General features: G+C 40.7%; 1 protein-coding gene across 1 annotated transcript in view; it reads left to right on the top strand.

Annotated features, from left to right (window-relative positions):
• Positions 1-23,676, top strand: part of LOC115779959 (multiple epidermal growth factor-like domains protein 6) — a 61,605-nt gene that overhangs the window by 12,236 nt on the left and 25,693 nt on the right. The window contains 1 exon segment of the mRNA XM_030728865.1: positions 22,934-23,056. Within this exon segment, the coding sequence (XP_030584725.1) occupies positions 22,934-23,056 (123 nt within the window).

Here is a 23,676-nt window from a genome sequence, read left to right as displayed (position 1 = left end):
CCAGCCTGCCCCTTTCCCTTTCCACACACTCTGATCCACCAGCATTGTTCTTCATTGTGAATGATAGCTGTCATCCATGGATTCCTGGGGGCCCTTGCTGGTGGATAGCTATACAGAGGAGCACCCAAACCGTGATTCCCCCTCTATTGGAGACTATCAGCCCGTAAACGCTCAAGCAGCTATATTTCTTGGTGATTGGCATTGAATGGGCTGCTGGATGAAGGGTGTGGGGCTGTTAATTGACTCCTCTTGTCCAGGGGCAGCACTTGAGATGGTGGGAGGTGGAATACACTCCCAGCTGTCACTTTTTGGGGCACTGCAAGCGCCAAATACGGGTCATGTCAAAAAGTCCCCAGGGCAAAGGCAATTGCTGCAGAGTACAAAGTGGCTCGCTGGAGAAAGAGCAATAATATCATTTGAATGAATGACTCTGTTCACTGAGTGACAGCTCTGATATATTGTTCAGCCTTTCTGAACATTACTGCTGTGGTCAAACACATAACCTTTTATCATAACATTGTCACATTCTTGAGCTCTGGATAAATAACCCTTATAAAGATGTGAGCGTGCTGCTCACACAAGTTGCCATTATAGTGCACTTAGTGCTGTGGTCCACATGCTTCACACAGCTGTCAGCCCCTGCTTGTTCTCTGTTAACATGTTCATGTAAAAAAAAAAAAAAAACAAAACCTGAAGCCACAGTGGAGGATGTGGCCAAGCATGAATGTGTGTTGCTGCACTTCACTCAAAGATTCACTCGTCATTACAGACTTCTCAACAGCATTCTGCTGCAGCTGCATGTGGTGCTGTCCCTTCGAAGCACTTCTGATGTGGTTTGTCCATGTTTGTGTATAGCAATTGGATTGTGTTTATGTCTTCAAAGGGGCCAATTAGTCCTCTACTCTCAATAGCTGTCTGTAGCCGTCATCTGTTTTGCTTTTAAGCCAGCACTGTGACCTGGTTGTCCGTAAGACAATAATTACTATTTATTTTGTGTGTGTGTGCCTTAACTATGCTGTAAAGCAAGAACTTGTGCTTTTTTAGGCCTTTGATGGACAGTAAATCACATTCTTGAATGGGTCACCAGCCTCCACTTCCAAAAAAACAGTGGTTACAGTATGATATTTAAAAGTTGCATGATGTGACATGATTGATGGAGGCTTCTGGTGATATTCATTTGCAAATCAAGGTCCTGTAATTTTGTGTTTTGTTTGTTTGTGTTCAATATTTCTGAGAACCAATCAAAATTTTACAGTATTTAAACCAAATTGTGACAGTCACAGTCGGTTTCACACAATCCCGATGAAGCAGATTTGTTGAATTATAAGGATCTATTTCAATTTACTTACACTGCTTGCTTACTTATAAATTAGCTGAATTATAAGGCTACATTTCTGTGTACTTAGATTTATTATTTACTCATAAATTGAACACAGTTTCCAGTAAAGTAGAATTATATCTACAGTGCAGATACTCTCTGTGTCCACAAGCTCCTCCTACACAATCAGGTGTTCAGCGACCAAATTTGGCACAAAGGTACATCTTAGGCCACTGAAAGTTCTTGTCTATATCTGATATTAGGACTTCACCATGTTGCCTAGCACCCGCCTTCCAATAGGCTAAAATGATCCTTTTTTTTGGGGGGGGGGGTCTGCTGGTGTTGGGCCAAAAAAGTGATCATCTGCCATAAAGTGATTCCGATGTTTCTATGTGCTTTCATGTGTAATGTCTTTGCTTATATTGGTAAATAGAGTGCAGTCAACATGATTCATGAAGGGCTTATATATAAAATGAAGAAATAACCTGTTTTGCAAGAATCTTTAGCAGTCTGTGTTATTGTATTTACATTATAATCAATCCAGTGCTTTTAGGCCACTTAAAATGTCTTTATAGAACTGTGACGTTATATTTGCACTAATGTCCTTTGTAAAAATCTCTTCTTGTCTATTTCCAATGGGATTTAGTCACTTGGTGCCTGATGTACTTTATATCCCGCCTGTCATCAGTAGACAAGTGGTATCCTCTGACATCAGCGGCTTCCAAGGCTTTCAGTCCTCTGGCAAGGCAGATGTCTTCATACCAGCTGACATCTGGCTCAGCCACAGGGATACAGACAGACAGACAGAGAGACTCTTTGTAACATGAAACTTTACTGTCTGTGTTGAAGAAGCTTTAAATGTCTTTTAAAGCTATTTCGTGCATCAGGTTCATCAGGTGAACGGTGATGCAGATGTTATCTCCAAACCACTGGATTATGTGATAACTTGTTTTAGAATTATTTGACACAATTAAGAGGAGCCTGTGATGTTAGAGTAAAATCCCTGATAGCAAAACAAAAGCTTTTCCAAACTTGATGGGCAGAAATGCAGTGTTTGAATATATTATACTTCTCTGCCTATTCTCTTTCCAGCCAGAGCTCTTTCTGTGTAACAGTATGCATTTTATTTATTCTTCTTTCTTTTCTTTTTTTTTTTAATTTCTGAACCATAAGCTCATATCTTGGCTCAGTTTGTGGTCACTTCGATGCCAGGAGCACCAGCTTGTTCTAGACATTACACAAGAAGAACCCTGTACTGATGGCTATCATCATTATCATTATTCTCTAAGGCTCTTGGGCATGCTTTTCTCTGCCAATGCAAATGCTGCTATGTCATTCCAAGTTGCTTAGAGTAATTCATACAGTAGTTAAATAGCAATTATTTTTCCTTTTAAAAACACAGCAAATGATCAGTTAGAACAAGGAGATGTTTTTGTAACATCAGTAGTTCGTACACTATGTGTTTTATAATAAGAAGATTCTTACTAGTAACAGAGTATTTTCCAATGAAAGGACTCTTCTAAGTTTTATTGAAGCTTATAAACAGTTGATTAAAGCTCTGAGTAATGAGGTCAGTTATTTCTGTGGGGCCTCTTGGTGCATGACACGTCTGCCACAGTCTAGTGCTTGTGATGTTGAGATACAGTGGGAACACAGTGAGATGCCACTCTAATCAGCTTATCCAATATAATGGATTATTTTTCTCCAGTGAGCATGTTTTTCTTAAGTTTTTAAATCTTTAATGAAGAAATTTTATGATGTCATGTATTATGGCCTGGGGTGAAAAATAACTACTGCACTGTACTCAAGTGCAATTTTAATATTTTACAATATGAAATTTCATAGCAAACCATGATGTTTTTTTTACTTCCTTAAACGTGTGTTTGCAGATAAATATTTCATATGTGCTTTATCTGATTAACTGATAATGTTTATGTTGGCAGTATATAAAACTGTTAGAATTATCTGCCTGCTATAAAGTTAAAATGTTGCTTGCACATATGCCGAAAGAGGCTGTATTTCATGCTCAGTACTTTCATGGACTTAAATTTAAAAAAAAAATCTCATAATACTTTTGTAATTTTCTTTCACTATATTGAATATAAGACATTTATTTCAGTGAGGAGATAAAACTGCTCACTGATTTTGGTAAAGAGGGTTTTTTTTTTCTTCTTACCTTTACTGTTCTGTATAATTTCATTCTGGTTTTGTGAAGTTAATTTCTTGTTAGCATGTTTTCAAGGTCAGAGCAGCAACCCTGGAGCTATTGTGGGAATTCATAGTCTTGCTAAAGGTCACTCGTTGAATTGCACACAGTTGGTGATGTACACAGACTTGAACCAGAGCCATCTGGTCAAGGGACTCTTGTCTTGAGTGTCTTCTGGCATAAATAAACTATAAAAAAAAATAACAAGGTAACCAAAATGTCAAAGACCTTTTCGCCGTGTGATTCATGGTACTGTGGCAGCTCAGAGGGATTTGATCTTGAGTAAAAAATTTAAATTCTAGAAGCAGAGGATATTTGGGCCATTTCACTGGCTATTTTTTTAACAGGTTACATAGTCATCATACAGTTCACTTGATCCCATCTTTCTTGCTGCTTCTGGCCACCTCTCACTGTTGTTCTGTTAAGTTAGAGCTCTTCAGAAAGTTTCCTGGAGCTGGAAAGTATAAGCTGCAGTTTATCTTGTATAGTTGCAGTCAGCTAGATGGATTTAAAATTTTATTCTTTTTTGCAATACCTATATTCTTCTTCTAATAGCTTTTCTACTCTGTAAATGGTCTTTCGTCTGACTAACAGTCCAATAACGTGTTGTAACCTGATGTTTTTGCCCCCTCCCCTCACTTTAAAAAAATGTAGATTCCTCCTTAAAGGGGGCCATGTGGGGACTTTTCTTGCTGGTTCATGTTTGTTGAATTCTGATAAAAATTCATCAAACACAAATAATTTCTCTTTCCCAGTGACAAACATGTTCTTATTTTTTCCACATCCAAGATTTCCTGTTTACTATTCTTTCAGTGTCACTGACCATATTTTTTACATTTGAATGCAGCAAGGCATTGATTGGCAAGTATTATTAGTGTAGCCATGTGCTTACTTAATCTGATTTATGTGACAGCATTGACTTTTATGGTGTCCCTCTATGCTGGAAATCGCAAGAGAGGAGAGAGGGCTAAGATCAAGTCGGCATGTGGACCACAGTCAGTGCCCTTTTAAACTTGAGTTAGACGCCCATGGCTGAACTCACAGCAGGAGTGCTACATGGAATCTTACCAAACTTGATAATACAGGGTAACTGTCTGTTACCATTGCTCATCACACCTTTTGCAGACTGGCAGTGATGGGAGAGAGCAGCTGTGACACATTTCATTTGTCATGTTTAGGGGATGCAGGTCCCCATGGGTAATATTGTAAAAAGGGTGCTGGTAAAACCGTTTCATACATGCTGCTTGCCCTAAGTAGGATGTTTTTAGGACATGTTTGAAAATGTGTAGATTAGAAAAAATCTTAGATTCTTCTTTTTCTTTTGTTACATATGTCTGTATATAGTATATTGATTCCCTTCATGTTCAGGTCCACTAAGGAATGTAGTGAGAGAATTGCTGTCACTACACAGGCCTCGAGACCCTCCCCATTGTAAAAATAAATCCCTGTATGACTGAATGGTTTTTACCTGGGATCAAGGAAAATATTTGCAAAACCTCCATGCTGAGCTAGCTAAGTGCTTAAGTGAAGAGGTGCCACAAAATGAAACTCATGTGTGCACCGTGGTCTGGACATAAGATAGCTCAACCGCTCAAGCACTGATTTCATACATAATTCCATTGTTTGACTAGCCATAATATAGCGTAGGCCTTCTTTAGCTAAGGAACAGTAGATGTTTTTGATGTGCTGTGAGCTGGTAAATGGTCCAGGAGGAAAAGGAGGAGTGTTCATGGTAGTTTAAGAAGAATGTAAGATTTCACAGTAAAGCTCTAGAGACTGACAGGTTTAGTACTGTCATTTTGATATGCTTTAACACCACATTTTGAGTACACTATTGGTATGACTAGTGCAAAAATCCCTTTTCACTTTTGGCAGGTTCATCACAGAAAGGATTCCTGGAATATCACACTGTAATTTTTTTTGTTCCCTTTCTCTCAAACTAACTCTCAAACCGAGAATGGATGGATCGGTTGGAACACTTTAACAATGGCCCATAACTCACACGATTATCCTTCATTTTGGTTAGTGTGACCGTGAAAGACTGTAAATCCATGAGAAGATAAAGTAGTGAGATGACCAGCTGTAGCACTTTGTCACTCCTGATTGGTGTGTCCATCCTCCCAAAAGAAGTCAAAAGTTGTTGGACATCAGGGCACTGGGTTATATAACCGTCATATAGTGACTCATAACATTTGTTTTATCTGCTCATAATCTAACTATTTTTACTTTTAGAGCATTTTCAAGTTGAAGAAAAAAAGCTGTAAAAGTCAAGCGTCTGACAATAGCACTGTAAAAGTCTAGAAAATCTCTCGCAGTTTAAATCATTCTCAGGGGTTCCCTTTTGTTCTGTGATGGGTTTAACAGGCTACAGCTGAAAGGACTGAACAAGCTGAAGTCTGTTTTTTCACTTTGCTTGGAGAGAATTGTGATGTTTTTTATTCTTTTATTAAAAACACAAATGTAGAGTTGCAAAAAAATGTTAATGAGATCTGTTTTACATACACTGAACAAGGTCATGTGGTAGCATAAGCTTGCTATTACAACCTTTGATGTTAGGTTTTTTTCTTTTTACAAAACAGTTTCTCTCAGCCATAAATTGGAGTTTAAATGGCCCATTCAGAGTAACTGGCATGTTTTCTGTTTTTTTGGCACTTGAAGGTTTAATCCTGTTCTTTTAGCATTGTTAGCAACCAGCATAGCGAGACCTCCCGAGAGGCTGAAATGAGGGACACTGTAGTGATACAAGCAGCAGCAGCAGCTTGTAGTTTTCTCACACATTCTTCACCTCTTTGTTCTGAACATTTTTCTCCCAGTTCCTCTATATTTCTTTACATCCACCTCATTTCCCCTCTCTAATATTTTTCTATTTCTCTTCCAAACTCAACAATAACTGTCTGTTCTGTCTAAGAAAAGCATCTATTGTAGAAGCTGTAGCTAAAGTTGAATAATGGCTAAGTCTTTGGTCTGTATGAAGTCAAAAATGAATGGGATATGGTTGCCATTATTTCTTAACATTCATCCATTTTTTGGGGGTCTGCCGAACAATCCAAACCAAGTTATACTGAAGTTAAATGATGTATACAGGAGAAAAATTGCAAATAGATACATTTGAGCACAGCCAGCAAATGTTTGGCGTTTTCTCTTTAGAAATGGCTTAAAGGCACCGTGCGAAGTTTTCGACTACCATTAGAGGTACCATGGCCAAGGAGTATACAGTGTTGTTTTGTTTGATTTATATTTGATATGCAGTCATCAAACTGGTTTTCCACAGTTGGCAGCAGTACTGGGTAAATAAATGCAATAATAAATATTGATGTAAACAATACAGAATTGCATTCTCCCCGTGTCTGCATGGGTTCTCTTGGGGTACTCTGGCTTCCTCCCACAGTCCAGAGACATGGGCTTGGTTAGATTAACTGGTGATTCTAAATTGCCTGTTGGTGTGAATGTGAGTGCAAATGGTTGTTAGTCTCTCTGTGTGACAGACTGGTAGCCTGTCCAGGGTGTACCCTGCCTTCGCCCTGTGGCAGCTGGGATAGGCTTGGAACAAAATTAATGGATGTACACTTGGAAAAAAAAGAAAAGAAAATTTTGTTTTTGACTCTTGCGCATCTCAAGGCACTTTAATGCCAGCTAAACACAATTAGTAAGGTGATTGCTTGTAGCAACTTTCTAAAAGATGAAAAAGCAGTGATATTGAAAATGGAGGAGGGCTCTTTTTTTTTTTTTTTTGCTAGAGCAGTTGTTTGCGCTCTCTTTCAGACAAAAGCATATCTTGTCTTGTATTCCACACTGAAACACACAATTTAGGGTCGGCCCTGAGAGAGAACAGCTCTGTGCCTGTGAAGTCTTGAAAGACATGTCTAATGAGAGGGAGTGCATTGCAGTTGGGGGAAGGGGCACATCTTTGCCTACCTACCTGCCATTGCATCCTGCACAGCACCCTAATCTCCCGTAATTGTCTGAGATTCTGGGCTCCTACCCTGTCTCATTAGGCTCTTTACAGCATTCCTGATAAAAGGTCATTCCTGGTCACGCTGGGACCACTGCATCTAGTTTGTGTAAATCAGAAGTGACAAGAGTTTGCAAAATACAGTTAAAGGAATAATCAGCGTGGACTGATCCTTTCATCAGCCATTTGTGCCCCGATTCTCCTAATTTTGTGCTTTTTTCTCAGTGAAACTTGGATATCTTCTTCTGTTTTTGCAATTTCTGCCTTTTGTTTTTCTTATCAGCTCCTTGTGTTTTCAACACTTCACTCCAAATCTGTTTTTTCTTCCATCCGTGACATTATTTCCACTGTTGTGTCCATATGGTAGCCATTTAGCCTCAGAGAACATTTACCCAACAGTGTAATCTTTCAGTACGCTGCCAGTCATGCTGATGTTTCTTGAGGTGTGAAAAGCACATGTTAATCCTGAAGAAATGTAACAAGACAGGGTCAGCTGCCTGTTTCCTGAAATCAGACTGTAGTTTGAGTCTTATTACTGTCATTTAATTTCCTTTTATCCTGTCTTTATCTCAGTAGAGGCTAATTTACTGCCATTTCTCCTGTATAGGCACAAGAAACCTATTCCCTTGAGCTTAAATTTATAATATGAAACTAGACATTTGTAGCATTTGGGTGAACCTGGCAAAAGACTAGAACATGAGTTAGGGATTGTATAAAACTTTGGTGTAAGTGTAAAATCACTATTTGCACAAATAGGAACATGTTGCTATTTGGATAGGATGTAGCTATTCACCCTATCTCTAAGGGACAGGGTGAGGAGTTCAGTCATTTGGGAGGGACAGAGTAGAGCCACTACTCCTCCACATCAAAAGCAACCAGTTGAGTGGGAGGAGACCCTAGGGTAGACCCAGATTACGTCTCTCGGCTGGCCTGGGAACACGTCGGTTTTCCTAACGGATGAGCTGGAGGAGGTGGCTGGGAGAGGCAGGTCTGGGCTTCTCTGCTTAGTTTGCAACCCCACAACCCGGCTCCGGATAAGTGGCAGAAAATGGATGGATAGATGTTACCACTCAGCTGGTAGCCAAGCACTGATATATGAGCCACTATTAATAACATGATACTTTAATTTGGGCCATATATGTTTCTTTTTTTTTTTAAATATTCTGGATTTTTTTTCTCTACTTGTTTGGCAGCACAGATTCTTCAGGAAGGTGTTTGGGGTCAATTGCCTAATTGCACACTCCCAAAAAGGTGTGGATAAAAGCTTGCCTGAGGTGGCTTGGGATGGCCACCACTTTTTGTTACTTTACCTCTTTATCCTTTAGCACAGCTTATGAGGTAATTGAAAGTCATCATCAGCTCTTTATGTTGCAGACTTATGAGCCGTAACATAAATTGGGGGTTGTCTAGGATTCTGGCCTGGAGGAACTTTTTAGGCGTGGACATTTTGCTAGTTAAGCCCATGCAGTTCCTCAAAATCTCTTATACTGCTGCTGCAAACCCAGGAAGGGTTTCAGAGGGGCTTAGGAGCCTCCCCAGCTCTTAAAAATATCATGTTTGAATAATTTCATAGGGTTAAAAAGCATGCCATGCTTCAGATTTCAAGCTTGTAGAAATATATATCTTTTGATAATGGCTCTTTTGATTTATGAAAAGAAATAAGACCTGTCACTGACTTGTAGAAAAATATTTAGAGATACAAGACAAATTGGTACACAGATTAGGAGAGGTGTGCATGTATGTAGTGGGTGTGGGTGTGAGTGTGCTTCTTTGTGTTAGGTTGAGGTCATTGCAATAGAGGGGCAAAAAAAAAAGGGAAAAGGTTAACTGACAGGAATTTTAAAATAAGAAAAGACTAAAAAAGAGGGAAATAAAATATATGGGAGTTAGTGTTACTGGTGTTGTAGAGAAACAAGTAAACTACAGACATAGGTAGCTCAGGAGGACATGGTCACCCAGTGATCTGTTTAATTTATTACTATGGTATGTATTTTGGCTACATTGAATCAAGTAATATCACACCTGAGCATGAGTTGAAACTTCAATGTGTCTTTAAATCTTGACCCTGACTGTCTGTCGTGTACCTGCTGTCTTTTGCCCTGAAAGTGCATGGCTCTGGGCGACTTGCCCTGCACTCATGCCCTGCGCATACCTTTGTAGTGTGTGTAGCCAAGACGGAGACAGGCTGGAAACCACAACAAGTAATTTTTGGATTCCTGCAGACCTCAGTGTGCTTTCCCAGGCGCTCCAAACTCCTTGGTCAAAGTTTGAGACGACAGGTCCTAACAGGTAGAGCACAGATAGCGCACAGGCAAAAGGGTCAGACAGCAATTCCCCAAGGGCCATGAGTTATGTGTTCCTCTCGTTCAGTTGTGTACATCATAAAATGCTGGCAGCTGGCCCTTTTTTTCAGTCTCCTGCTTTTATCTATAAGCTTTAATGACAGTAAAACTGAGTGACAGATGACAAAAATCTTTGATTTACATCATTATTTTAAAGGGAAACACATCTGTCAAGGCTTATTGCTCTGTTAACTTTAATCATATTATTGGTCAAAACACTACTGTGAATTGAAATTGTATAATCCAGCTTGCAATACTCCAACTAGAGGTGACTGGTTATTACCTTGTGATTTTTTTTTTTTACTGATGTGACTCCAATTGCCTTTGTCTGGGAATGAAGCAGTTCAGTCGAACAAAGGGTATCCTTTAACACATAAACATACACTAGGAACACTACACTCAAACCTGTGCACATTTATAGGCACACAAAATTAAAAGCTTGCCTGTCAGTGCAGTGAAATGGATCATCAAAACAGGGATTAGAGGAGTTTTAGACCCAGCAGTGCAGAATGTTCACTAAACAAACTTAAACACTGGATTTAGTCTCTTTGATATCATTTATAATTCCCTTGTGGTCAAACACACAAGAATAAAAGCAAAACTAGGGCTCAGCAGTCAGAGTAGTACGCTGTACACAGACTACTGAGTTGTTTGAATCATTTTTTGACCTCAGGGTCAGACAGCCTCTCTGCGATTCTGTCAGTGTAACCGTCTGCTGCTTGTCTCTGGTTTCTTGTCAACACATGCCTTTGGATGAGGAGCTGAATAACAACAAAACACAACTGTTGAAATAGATAAGCAGTGAATTTACATTCTGATCATCTGTTTTCACATGAGAACTCTCTAATCACAGAAAAAACACCACAACTGAGTTTATGAGCTGTTTTTGCTTGAGTCCAGACATTTGTGAATTTGTGTTAAATGATTCATCTTGCTTTGTCTGGATTGAGCTATGTAGTTCTTGCCTGGTTCTAAGCATGTTTTAAAAATATTAAGAAGTATTTTAAAAGTACTTGAGTACCACTAAATCCATGGTAAGACTTTTTACTCCAGACTTGATTCAGTTTGTTAATGACTTCATGGAAATATTAGTGGTTTGTCAATAGAGTTTAATACACATCATAGAGGCCTTTGGTGGTTTTCATTAAAGGGGAGGATTTTTTTTTTTTTTTTTTAACTTCTCTGGTTCAAGGAAAGCCAGACCACATCCCATTGGTAGTGCCACTTAACAAAATCTCAGCTGCCACAATTACAGGGCTTCAGGAAGAAGCTTGTGCCTCAAAGAAATATGACTAAGGGTGGAAATTAAAAGATGTTTAATACAGCATGCACATTTTTTTTTTTGGTAAATGCCAGTGTGGCACACCAGAGTGAGAGATGTTTTACCAGAACAGGCACTTTGATGAATGCGGTTTAGTTGGACTGTGAATTGTGGCAGCTGTGTTTTAGTTACAGGATGAATACGAGCAGAGCAGGATCACAGTGTCAGCTTAAGAAATGTTTCACATCTGGGATGGCACTGATGTAGCAGAAGGTTAACAGCGGGGGGCAGTATTGAACTTGAGCTGGTGACTGGCAGAGGTGAAGGAAAGAAATATAAATATATGTAATTTGTCTATATTTATGCTTGGGATTTTTATATTAAGTGTTGTTCACATTAAATCTATTGATTCTCATCACAGCCTGAGTGGTCATCCTTTGAATATATTCTCAACAATATTTTTAATTTTGTCAATCATCAGTTCCCTCTTGTATAGACAGTTGTAGTCTACCTGTACATGTTACACAGCACAAGGATTGCCTTTTGGCTGGAAAGTAAAGGATGAGTTTGAAAGAGTGACCTGTCAGTGAGTTCATAGGTGGTTAGTTTCTCTGTTCTAAACAGCATTTCACCCTTTGCCGCATGTGCAGGTCCGCAGCAGAGAAACCCTCTTCTGAGTGATACTTCTGACTCAAATGCATCTCATGCAGCCTCAAGCCAATCCCAGCTTTATAGCACCTGGTAAATGAAAGCAGCTGTGAGGACTGTAGGGAATACAGCAAAGAATGAACACTAGCAAAGCACATTACTGCACCAGCAGGGTTTTAGATCAGGGCCCTAAAAGGAAAAAGCTTAGTGATATCCACAGCATCCCCCCCCACCCCTCCTGATCTTTTGTCAATGTTGCAGTTTTCCAGCCTGTGACCCCTCAAGATAATATCATAGGTCTGGTGGTTTTCTTTGGCACAGCTAGCCCCTCTTGGTCTGTCGAGACATGAGCCTCAACCTTCTGGGAGCAGTGGTCATCCTTATCTGAGGAAGTTGCACGAAACAGCACAAAAATGTAAAGCTGAAGCGTTGCTGCAGCTGAACTTGCCGAGGCATAATCAAAAGTTTTAGAGGAGATTTTCTTATTTCTCATCCTTTACTAGATGCTTTAGCACAGTGTCCACTGCAAGGAAAGAGGCAGTTTTTATACACATGTTTGTTTTAATTAGAATTCAGTTGCAAGGAGACATAACAGCTCAGTTTGGCTCTCACAGTGATGTAGCAATCATTGTGTTGCCTTCACAGAACAATGCACAGAAACTCCACCTTAATTTATACAGAAAGAGGTTAGACGATTAGAAACACTTCCAAGGTTTGCCTAAAAATGGTTTAAATGTCCTATGCTCTGGTTGTCTTGTAGTCAGTTTAGTTAGCTGATAATGGGTTGGATAAGAGAGAAACAATAAAAAAAATGTATTTACCTGATAAAATAGTGCCTCTGCTCTCTTCTCTTTAAGGTTAATGTTATGTTTTATGAAAAAAAAAAGTCTTTTCATAGTGTTAGAGGAGATGGTCTTGGTTTCAGCTAAAGTGGCTCATTTCTATAAACATCAGGAAGCCTTAAAAACACTGCAATAAAATAGCTAACCACTAACAACAGCCTTCAAAATTAGCATTCAGTTATATCAGCTCTTCTATGTTCGAGTACTAACTAAAACTAAACACTATTGCTGGGCTGATTTGAAAGTAAACCATGGTAAATTAAATATATGTTGTTTTTAGACTTCTAGGATATACTTTTTTTTTTTTAATTTTCCATCAGAAAATATCTTTACTCAGTGAAAGCTCCACAACTCTACAAGAACAGCCTTGGATGATAGTAATGGTAATCCTGAAATTCAATAAGCCTCTGTGTCCACATCAGTACACTTGAGTGAGATTGGAAAAACTCTAGGAAAAACTGGTATTTGTACTTTAGCCTTATCAAATGGCAGAAATGAGTGTCCTTCAAAGTATGTCTGTGCCCCTCCTTAGAGACAGGGCGAGGAGATCGATCATTCTAGAGGGGCTCAGAGTAGAGCTGCTACTCCTCCACATTTAAAGGTCCAGTTGAGGTTGCTTGGGCAACTCCCTAGGATGCCTCCTTAGCACCTTGGAGGCAAGGTGTTTTGGTCATGTCCTACCAGGAAAATTATGGAGAGATTATGTCTCTTGGCTGGCTTGGGAACACCCTGGGATGAGCTGGAGGAGGTGGCCGGGCAAAGGTAGTTCTGGGCTTCTATGCTTAGAGTGACCCAGACCTGAATTAGTGGCAGAGGATGGATGATCTTATCAAAGCTTATAATTTGAAAGTAAACAGCAGCCTTATTCTAATGAACCAGTAACCACTGATTTTATTGAACCTGTTCTAAAACTTCTCAGTGCAGCTTTGCCAAATTTGATGAAACAGAAATGAAAACCAACCATATGAGATGTGACTTGTCATGTTGCTACATGGGGGCTTCTTCTGTGCTTTTCCCAGACTCTCAGATGCCAGAGTATATATTTAACCTGTCACATTAGCAACTTGAGATTGGCACTTTCTGTATAAACCTGCCCCTGGAGGGGAAATGGGGTATTGTTTTTGATCTGTTTGTCCATTTGTTGGTTTGTTGGTTTGTTTTTTAACAGTTTTAACAAACAGTTTTGCTGCAAAAAACATTGCAGCAAAACTGTCAGTCTGATTTGTACAAAATTTGCACGAAAGATGGCCAATGACCCCCTAGATCACATGAATATAATTTTGCCATAATTGGGTCAAGGTCAGCGGCCAAGTTTTTTGCAAAATCTTGAACAAGATAACTCGTCTCTGGAGCTTGAAAAAGGCGACTGGACTTCTTTTTGTTTCTTGAAGACGTTTCACCTCTCATCCGAAAGGCTTCTTCAGTTCTCAACCAAATGGTGGAGAGACCCAGGTATTTAAACCCCTGTGGGCGTAGTCCCCTGGAGGTGGTTATGACCCTCTATTGATCATGTGCGTGAACACATGTGCCCAGGTGTGAAGGGGGCGTGGGTCATATTTAATCAGTGGTTTCAGTTGAAACCAATTTAGGACTCCGCTCCATTGTTTCCTGTGGCCTATTGAGGTCACTGGAACAAAGGTGTGAATGGGGGTTGAGACGTCTGGGAAGGGAGCTCAGGACAGCACTGTAAGCGGGGGAAAGTTGGTGACGTAATCCACCTCCTCTGTTCAATGATGGTTGTTCACAGTGGACATAGATGGCTTCTTTCACTCCTCTTTCAAACCATCTGTTTTCCCTGTCCAAAATGTGAACATTGGCATCCTCAAAAGAGTGCCCTTTTTCCTTCAGATGCAGATGTACTGCTGAATCTTGTCCTGTCGAGGTGGCTCTTCTATGTTGTGCCATTCGTTTGTGAAGAGGCTGTTTGGTTTCACCAATGTAGAGGTCCGAGCACTCTTCACTGCACTGAACAGCATACACTACATCGCTGATCTTGTGTTTGGCGGGTTTGTCCTTGGGATGAACCAGTTTTTGTCTTAGGGTGTGACTTGGTTTGAAGTATACTGAGATGTCATGCTTGGAGAAAATTCTTCTGAGTTTCTCTGACAAGCCTGACACATATGGGATGACAATGTTGTTCCTCTTGTCCTTCCTATTCTCTGTAGTTTGTGTTTGGCCTTCATTCCTGTGCATCTTAGCTGATTTGATGAAGGCCCAGTTGGGGTAACCGCATGTTTTGAGGGCTTTCTTAATGTGTGTGTGTTCCTTATGCTTCCCTTCTGCCTTAGAGGGAACACTTTCCGCACGGTGTTGTAGGGTCCTGATCACCCCAAGTTTGTGTTCCAGAGGGTGGTGGGAGTCAAAGAGGAGATACTGGTCTGTGTGTGTGGGCTTCCGGTAAACTTCAATGTTGAGGCTTCCATCTTCCTCGATAAGCACCGCACAGTCCAGGAATGGTAACTTGTTACCTCTGGTGTCCTCCCTGGTAAAACGTATGTATTTATCCACTGAGTTAATGTGACGAGTGAAGGCTTCTACTTCATGGGTTTTGATTTTGACCCAGGTGTCATCTACATATCTGTACCAGTGGCTAGGTGCCATCCCTTTGAAAGAACCAAGAGCTTTACTTTCCACTTCCTCCATGTAAAGGTTGGCTACAATGGGAGACACTGGGGAGCCCATGGCACATCCATGCTTCTGTCTGTAGAATCCATCATTGTATTTAAAATATGTTGTGGTAAGGCAGAGATCTAAAAGTGCACAAATCTGATCTGGGGTGAGGCTGGTTCTGTTCAGTAAGGAATCGTCTTCCTGTAGTCGTCTTCTGACGGTCTCCACTGCCTCAGTTGTGGGTATGCAAGTGAAAAGTGAAACCACATCAAAGGACACCATGGTTTCATCTGGATCCAGTACAAGATTCTGGACCTTGTTAGTAAAATCTGTAGAGTTTTCAATGTGGTGGGGTGTGATGCCAACAAGCGGTGATAAGATGGTGGCGAGGTGTTTGGAAATGTTGTAGGTGACCGAGTTTATACTGCTGATGATGGGTCGAAGTGGGACTCCTTCTTTGTGGATCTTTGGGAGTCCATAAATGCATGGAGTGGCTTCTCCAGGGTACAGGCGGTAGTAAGTGGGGCGGTCAATGGCTTTTTCCTTTTCAAGTTGTTGCAGGCAGCAAACAACTTTTTTCTTGTAGTTGCTTGTGGGATCACGTCTCAAGACCTCATAAGTATTGTTGTCACTGAGGAGTGTAGTAATTTTGTTGTGGTAATCCGATGAATTCAGCACAACCGTGCACCTCCCCTTGTCGGCTGGCAGTATGGTGATGTTTTGATCCTTGCTTAGGGCTGTGATGGCCTTCTTCTCCTGAATGGTGAGGTTGGATGGAGGAAGTCTTGCACTGGAGAGAGTGGCTGAAACTTTCATCCTGATCTGTTCTGCTACAGGATGAGAAAGTTTGTTATTTCTTATAGCGGTTTCTGTTGCTGTGATGAGGTCTACTATAGGAAGCTGTTGTGGGGCTATGGCAAAGTTGAGTCCTTTGGCTAGCACATTTTCTTCTGGTTTGGTGAGGACCCTGTCTGATAGGTTCTTCACCCACTTTCCTTGGTTTCCATTGCTTATCGTGTCGTCCTGTTTGTTAACAGATGAATGGTATGCCTTGGTTTGCAGAGTTTGAAATTTACGTAGTTGTCTTTCCTTGCCTTTGATGTGTTGTGCGAGCTGGGCTTTGTCCACAAATGTAGAAACTTCTTCTGCGATGGTGTGAGGTAAGAGTGATGAGAGTTTCTGCTGAGTCTGGTGGATTTTTCAAGCTCCAGAGACTACTATGACCTGGATGACTGAGAATCTACACAGACATATTGCCTTGCACTTTGGGAGGAACACCCTTCAATTGGTGCGGGAGTATGAAAGGGACTCAAGAAAGCTAGCGGACTACAGGAACCACCTTCGTTTCAACTTGAGATGCAGACAGTCCAGACTGGTTCCCAAGAGTTTGCACCTTGGGTCCACAGTAAAAGGACATAGAGCTGACCAAATTCTATGGAGAGCACAGAACCACCTTTTGAGTGAAAGGATAAGACAGGTCCATTTCACCATAGATGCACTCCAGAACAAAATCCACCAGACTCAGCAGAAACTCTCATCACTCTTACCTCACACCATCGCAGAAGAAGTTTCTACATTTGTGGACAAAGCCCAGCTCGCACAACACATCAAAGGCAAGGAAAGACAACTACGTAAATTTCAAACTCTGCAAACCAAGGCATACCATTCATCTGTTAACAAACAGGACGACACGATAAGCAATGGAAACCAAGGAAAGTGGGTGAAGAACCTATCAGACAGGGTCCTCACCAAACCAGAAGAAAATGTGCTAGCCAAAGGACTCAACTTTGCCATAGCCCCACAACAGCTTCCTATAGTAGACCTCATCACAGCAACAGAAACCGCTATAAGAAATAACAAACTTTCTCATCCTGTAGCAGAACAGATCAGGATGAAAGTTTCAGCCACTCTCTCCAGTGCAAGACTTCCTCCATCCAACCTCACCATTCAGGAGAAGAAGGCCATCACAGCCCTAAGCAAGGATCAAAACATCACCATACTGCCAGCCGACAAGGGGAGGTGCACGGTTGTGCTGAATTCATCGGATTACCACAACAAAATTACTACACTCCTCAGTGACAACAATACTTATGAGGTCTTGAGACGTGATCCCACAAGCAACTACAAGAAAAAAGTTATTTGCTGCCTGCAACAACTTGAAAAGGAAAAAGCCATTGACCGCCCCACTTACTACCGCCTGTACCCTGGAGAAGCCACTCCATGCATTTATGGACTCCCAAAGATCCACAAAGAAGGAGTCCCACTTCGACCCATCATCAGCAGTATAAACTCGGTCACCTACAACATTTCCAAACACCTCGCCACCATCTTATCACCGCTTGTTGGCATCACACCCCACCACATTGAAAACTCTACAGATTTTACTAACAAGGTCCAGAATCTTGTACTGGATCCAGATGAAACCATGGTGTCCTTTGATGTGGTTTCACTTTTCACTTGCATACCCACAACTGAGGCAGTGGAGACCGTCAGAAGACGACTACAGGAAGACGATTCCTTACTGAACAGAACCAGCCTCACCCCAGATCAGATTTGTGCACTTTTAGATCTCTGCCTTACCACAACATATTTTAAATACAATGATGGATTCTACAGACAGAAGCATGGATGTGCCATGGGCTCCCCAGTGTCTCCCATTGTAGCCAACCTTTACATGGAGGAAGTGGAAAGTAAAGCTCTTGGTTCTTTCAAAGGGATGGCACCTAGCCACTGGTACAGATATGTAGATGACACCTGGGTCAAAATCAAAACCCATGAAGTAGAAGCCTTCACTCGTCACATTAACTCAGTGGATAAATACATACGTTTTACCAGGGAGGACACCAGAGGTAACAAGTTACCATTCCTGGACTGTGCGGTGCTTATCGAGGAAGATGGAAGCCTCAACATTGAAGTTTACCGGAAGCCCACACACACAGACCAGTATCTCCTCTTTGACTCCCACCACCCTCTGGAACACAAACTTGGGGTGATCAGGACCCTACAACACCGTGCGGAAAGTGTTCCCTCTAAGGCAGAAGGGAAGCATAAGGAACACACACACATTAAGAAAGCCCTCAAAACATGCGGTTACCCCAACTGGGCCTTCATCAAATCAGCTAAGATGCACAGGAATGAAGGCCAAACACAAACTACAGAGAATAGGAAGGACAAGAGGAACAACATTGTCATCCCATATGTGTCAGGCTTGTCAGAGAAACTCAGAAGAATTTTCTCCAAGCATGACATCTCAGTATACTTCAAACCAAGTCACACCCTAAGACAAAAACTGGTTCATCCCAAGGACAAACCCGCCAAACACAAGATCAGCGATGTAGTGTATGCTGTTCAGTGCAGTGAAGAGTGCTCGGACCTCTACATTGGTGAAACCAAACAGCCTCTTCACAAACGAATGGCACAACATAGAAGAGCCACCTCGACAGGACAAGATTCAGCAGTACATCTGCATCTGAAGGAAAAAGGGCACTCTTTTGAGGATGCCAATGTTCACATTTTGGACAGGGAAAACAGATGGTTTGAAAGAGGAGTGAAAGAAGCCATCTATGTCCACTGTGAACAACCATCATTGAACAGAGGAGGTGGATTACGTCACCAACTTTCCCCCGCTTACAGTGCTGTCCTGAGCTCCCTTCCCAGACGTCTCAACCCCCATTCACACCTTTGTTCCAGTGACCTCAATAGGCCACAGGAAACAATGGAGCGGAGTCCTAAATTGGTTTCAACTGAAACCACTGATTAAATATGACCCACGCCCCCTTCACACCTGGGCACATGTGTTCACGCACATGATCAATAGAGGGTCATAACCACCTCCAGGGGACTACGCCCACAGGGGTTTAAATACCTGGGTCTCTCCACCATTTGGTTGAGAACTGAAGAAGCCTTTCGGATGAGAGGTGAAACGTCTTCAAGAAACAAAAAGAAGTCCAGTCGCCTTTTTCAAGCTCCAGAGACTACTATGACCTGGATGACTGAGAATCTACACAGACATATAACAAGATAACTCCAAAACAATGTAAGGTGGGATGTGCAAACTCACACCAACAAGTTTGAATCTTAGCAATCTTAGCAACCTCAAGGTCACAGGTCAAGTTTTCTGAACATTTTGTAAACACAATAACTCAAGAACGATGGAACCTAAAATGTTCAAATTCAGATCAGTAAATGCATCTATTAAGTTCTCGCCATAATGCCAATCATAGAAAGTGACAGTATTCTCAGTGGCTTATATTTATTTTGATTTTAGCATTTCTTGTTCCTGGTTCTTACTTAGCCATTTGCAAGTCACTAAGGCTCATATGCAGGCCATTAAGATCTACTGAGACCTCATAATTATGTGTTCTAGTACTTGTGCTTTCAGGGGATTTGTGCTACCTAAAGATTGTACTGCCAGGAGGCTGAGGGGTAGCACTGGTGGCTGACAGTCATTGAAAGCATCTTTCATGCTTAAATTTGGTTTGAAAACGAAACTATCCAATTCAGATTCTGGATTTGTAGGCTACTTGAATTTAACACATTAAACTCCATTTACAAAATGAAAGTTATTTTAGTTCAACTTTTTAAACCTTGGGAAATTATGGGCATGGACAATATGACCTATAATGTGTTAACTCAGTGAGTCAGTGTTTGGAGAGTGACAACATTCAAATCAGCTTAAACATCTGCCAGGGGCAGGGTTTGTGGGCACCACTTGTTTTAAAATGTTTTATGGACAAAACAATTAAAGGAACTGATATTATATCTTTTTTCTTTTCTTTTTTTTTTTCTCAAAAGGAAGATATGACTGATTATCTCATCTAACTCCCTGAATATGATCACTCCCATAATGCTGGCCTATTCTTAGAACTGATATAATTAATAATAACTAATTGATAATAAAGCTGCTTATAGGACAGCAGTTGTTAATTACCGTCCTATAAATTTCATAAAGATTTAGATTTGTGTGAGATACCTGCAATCATGTTTGATATGAACATTACCTGAATAATCTTTTTTTAATCAAATTTCAAGTTATTTTTGGTGCCAATTCACTGATTCTAAAATTGACATGATTGGTTTATCTCTGGCTAAGAGAAGCGTGTGTCGTATAACTTACATATCTAAACATCTGCCATATGGTGAAATCATCTCACGAGATCCCCCACAGTGCGGGTTTAACCCTGAGCGCTGCCCTTTGACCGAGGGCATAAGTTGGGCTGCAGACACACCATCATGCTCCAGGCATCTGATCTCATTTTGGAAAAATATGCACACTGACCCCACATATTCATCCCCACCACAAAGGCGCAGATGAAACCTCAGTGATGTGATGTTCACGGGAAGGCGTTGATCTTTAAACTCTTCCCTGCTTAAAAGTCAGCTACAGCTCTTGTTTCGCACCCTTGTGGTGTCTGCTACCTCTGCTGGAGGTTCAGTCTGGTGACAGTTTGATGGATGAGTTAGAGCGAATTGGAAAAAAAAAAAAAAAAAAAAAACTCAACCCCTTTTACCTTAAAGTAGGTCTATAATCTTTGTTTCAAACCCCAGATTCAGCTCAGAGGTCACTGACTTTAAAATTCTGAATCATTTTTATGGCTGGTATTTTTTAGGGGTTTTGTATTAAGCTAACTTTAGTATGAACAGCATCATAGAGATGTTGGTGTTTCATAACTACTGTTTTTAAAAATATTCTCCATTGCAAAAGGAAAAAAAAACATACAGTGCTTAATATTTATACATCTAAAATGTAATTAAAGGTCAGGACAAAGCTTCATTTCTGTGCACAGCCCGTGCATAGTCTTACACATTTATTTTTTGCTTTTTCCCAGATATTGTTTTGGACTCATTAAAACTGAATACCTGAAAACACGGTACTTTATTGATCCACTGAAGACATTCAGTCTTCCATTGCTGCTTTGTGTGTTCTCCTCATGACCCGTTGCAGTTCCACATTCCTGCTCTCTTATTGGGCAGAAAGACTTGGAGAATGACGAGCATGACACTGACCCTGCTCAAGCTGCCACAGGTGTGTGGCCTCAGGGGAGGAGGTCTCTTCACACAACAAAAACATGTTCATGGTCTTACAGCCTCAGTCCTCAGTCCTAACCTTGACTTCAGGTCACATTCTGCTCTATGAAAATCACGAACCTGGTTGTTTTCTGCCATTTACACAGGCCATATTTTGCAGGTTAAACGAACTGTAGCAAAAGGCAGACGCTCTCTCTTACCCCAGGACCCAGTCACATTAATTTAAGCTCTTGTGATGTAGGTCCCAAATAAAAGTTGGTAAAGATCACAAATTGGGTCGTTAGGTGTACTGAAAGATCGGTGTAATAAACTGATTATAAATTATGTTTCATTGTATAATAAAATTGTATTAATGTTAAAAGTGACATCTCATTGCCAAAAGAAAGAGTTCTCCATTTTTAGTCCAAACATTTCCAGATGTTGTAAACTGAGAGGGAAATCGTTTAATTGGCCAGTTAGACGCTGGCACTGCAATGTAGCAAAATTTGCTAGAAAAGGGGAAAAAGCTCTATAAAGCAATTTTCTCTGCATTCATTGTCTTCTAACTGTACAGTAACTCTCCTCTTTTTATGAACATGGAGAAAGTTTACAAGGTGTTGCGTGCCAAGTGAATGTTCCTCTTTAATTTTCTCTGTGGCTTTCAGTTTTCAGTCCAAGATTCCTTTTGCTGGCATGGCAAGTAAAACACCCAATGTCATGAGATATAAAAGTCTGCTCTGAGCATGATCTCTCCTGACAATGCTCCATATGAACAAAATTTAATGGTAATGCAGTGAATGCGCATCTGTGTCCTGAAACTGGTGTAAACCAAATAATCTGTTACACATTATTCCCTTTATTTTCAATTTTAAAGTCTCCTCATTATGTGGAATCTCTGCTGCTCCTATTATGATATGCTGGACTGTCAGCACCTGCATCTGACCCTGGTCATTATGGGTAGTTTGGGAACTGGAGGGAAAGATTTTATCTTGTGTAGCTGATGACAGGTTTGGCAGCGTGTTTAATGAGTGGAAATGAAATGGAAAGCTGTGAGCTCTTGTGGAAGTGTTTTGGATGTTCTGCATGAACCAGGAGAAATGCTTGCCCTGGTTCATGTTGGAGTAGGTTTGCAGGGAAGAGTCAATGAGGACAACTTATTACTGCTTCATATTTCCATTTGTTCCACTTAATTAATCACTGGATATATTTTAATTCTGTTTCTTGATATATTCTACTTTTTTTTTTTCATTTTTTCCTTCAAGTTGGTACCAAGAAACAAATTTAAGGATGGAAAGAGTGCACAAAGTTTACCGCAGTGATTTTCTTACAGTTCCAGGCACTTGAGTACTTTTGACACATCCAAATTTATTCATGCAAGATATTTAAAACACAATAAACCAACATGAAAAGGAAGTCACAATGTCTCATTCTCAAAGAAGCATAATCCTGTTTTATGTAAGACACTGTTTCAGTGCAGCCTTTTCATTTAGCGTGTTTTTTTTAACCTTCTTTTCTTCTTTCTCAAAGTTGTAACTTTGGTTCAAATGAATAATAATAAACTTTATTTATATAGCACCTTTTAAAACAAAGTGCTTCACAAGACACAATAGAACACAGTGATAAAACTTTAAAAAGATAAAGGTGAAAAAAACAGATGGGGGAATACTGGCAGCACAAGGACATTAAAAGGGAGGAATGAGGAGTCCATAAATGTTGGATGAACTTTGTTGTAATTTTTTCCTTCTCAGATGTGAATGAATGTGAGGAGACCAATGGAGGCTGTGAAGCTCTCTGCTGTAACACCATTGGAAGCTTCTACTGCAGGTGCCCTCCCGGACAGAAACTGAATGAAGATGGCAAAACATGTCAAGGTCAGTGTGGTGTTTAAAGGGGCTCTTCAGGAATGAAACAGGCTTCACAAATGCATTTATGCCACATTACTTGTCAGGACGTCCACACAGGAAGCAATTTGGAGAGACCATAGAAAGTCAATAACACGACGCAACCTCAAGCAACTAGAAGTGAAATAACCAATTACCAATGAGAGCTCATGATTCTGTTGATTGACATAACAAGCAATGAACAAATTGCTTCTTGTGTGGCTACCTCTTAACAGATTCGGTCTCTTAAAACAGTTGTATGATGTCTTCTGTGGCTCTGGAGAGAGATTCTTAAAGTCTGAGAAGTAAGAGAATAGCATCAACGTGGCTACCAGAGGCCATAGAAAGTCCGTGACATTCAGGGACATCAGGTGACAATCGGGGAAATAACTGCTGGCGACTTGAAGTGGGCGAGCTAAAAGTTTCTGATCTTCAAGGCGAATGTAGAAACTACCAATGACAGTGAAGGACATTGTTGACTGACAGGGTGGTAAATACATTACAGGGTTACCCAGGCAATTTGAGCCTGGAATGTCCACTAGCAATTAACTGTGGGTGATAGTGACAGGCGACAAGTGAAATGCTTCCTGTGTGGGCACCCCTTTCTGGTA

Source organism: Archocentrus centrarchus, chromosome 5, assembly GCF_007364275.1.
Source record: "Archocentrus centrarchus isolate MPI-CPG fArcCen1 chromosome 5, fArcCen1, whole genome shotgun sequence".
In the NCBI taxonomy this organism is placed as follows: domain Eukaryota; kingdom Metazoa; phylum Chordata; class Actinopteri; order Cichliformes; family Cichlidae; genus Archocentrus; species Archocentrus centrarchus.
This window is presented reverse-complemented; position numbering and strand designations above follow the sequence as displayed.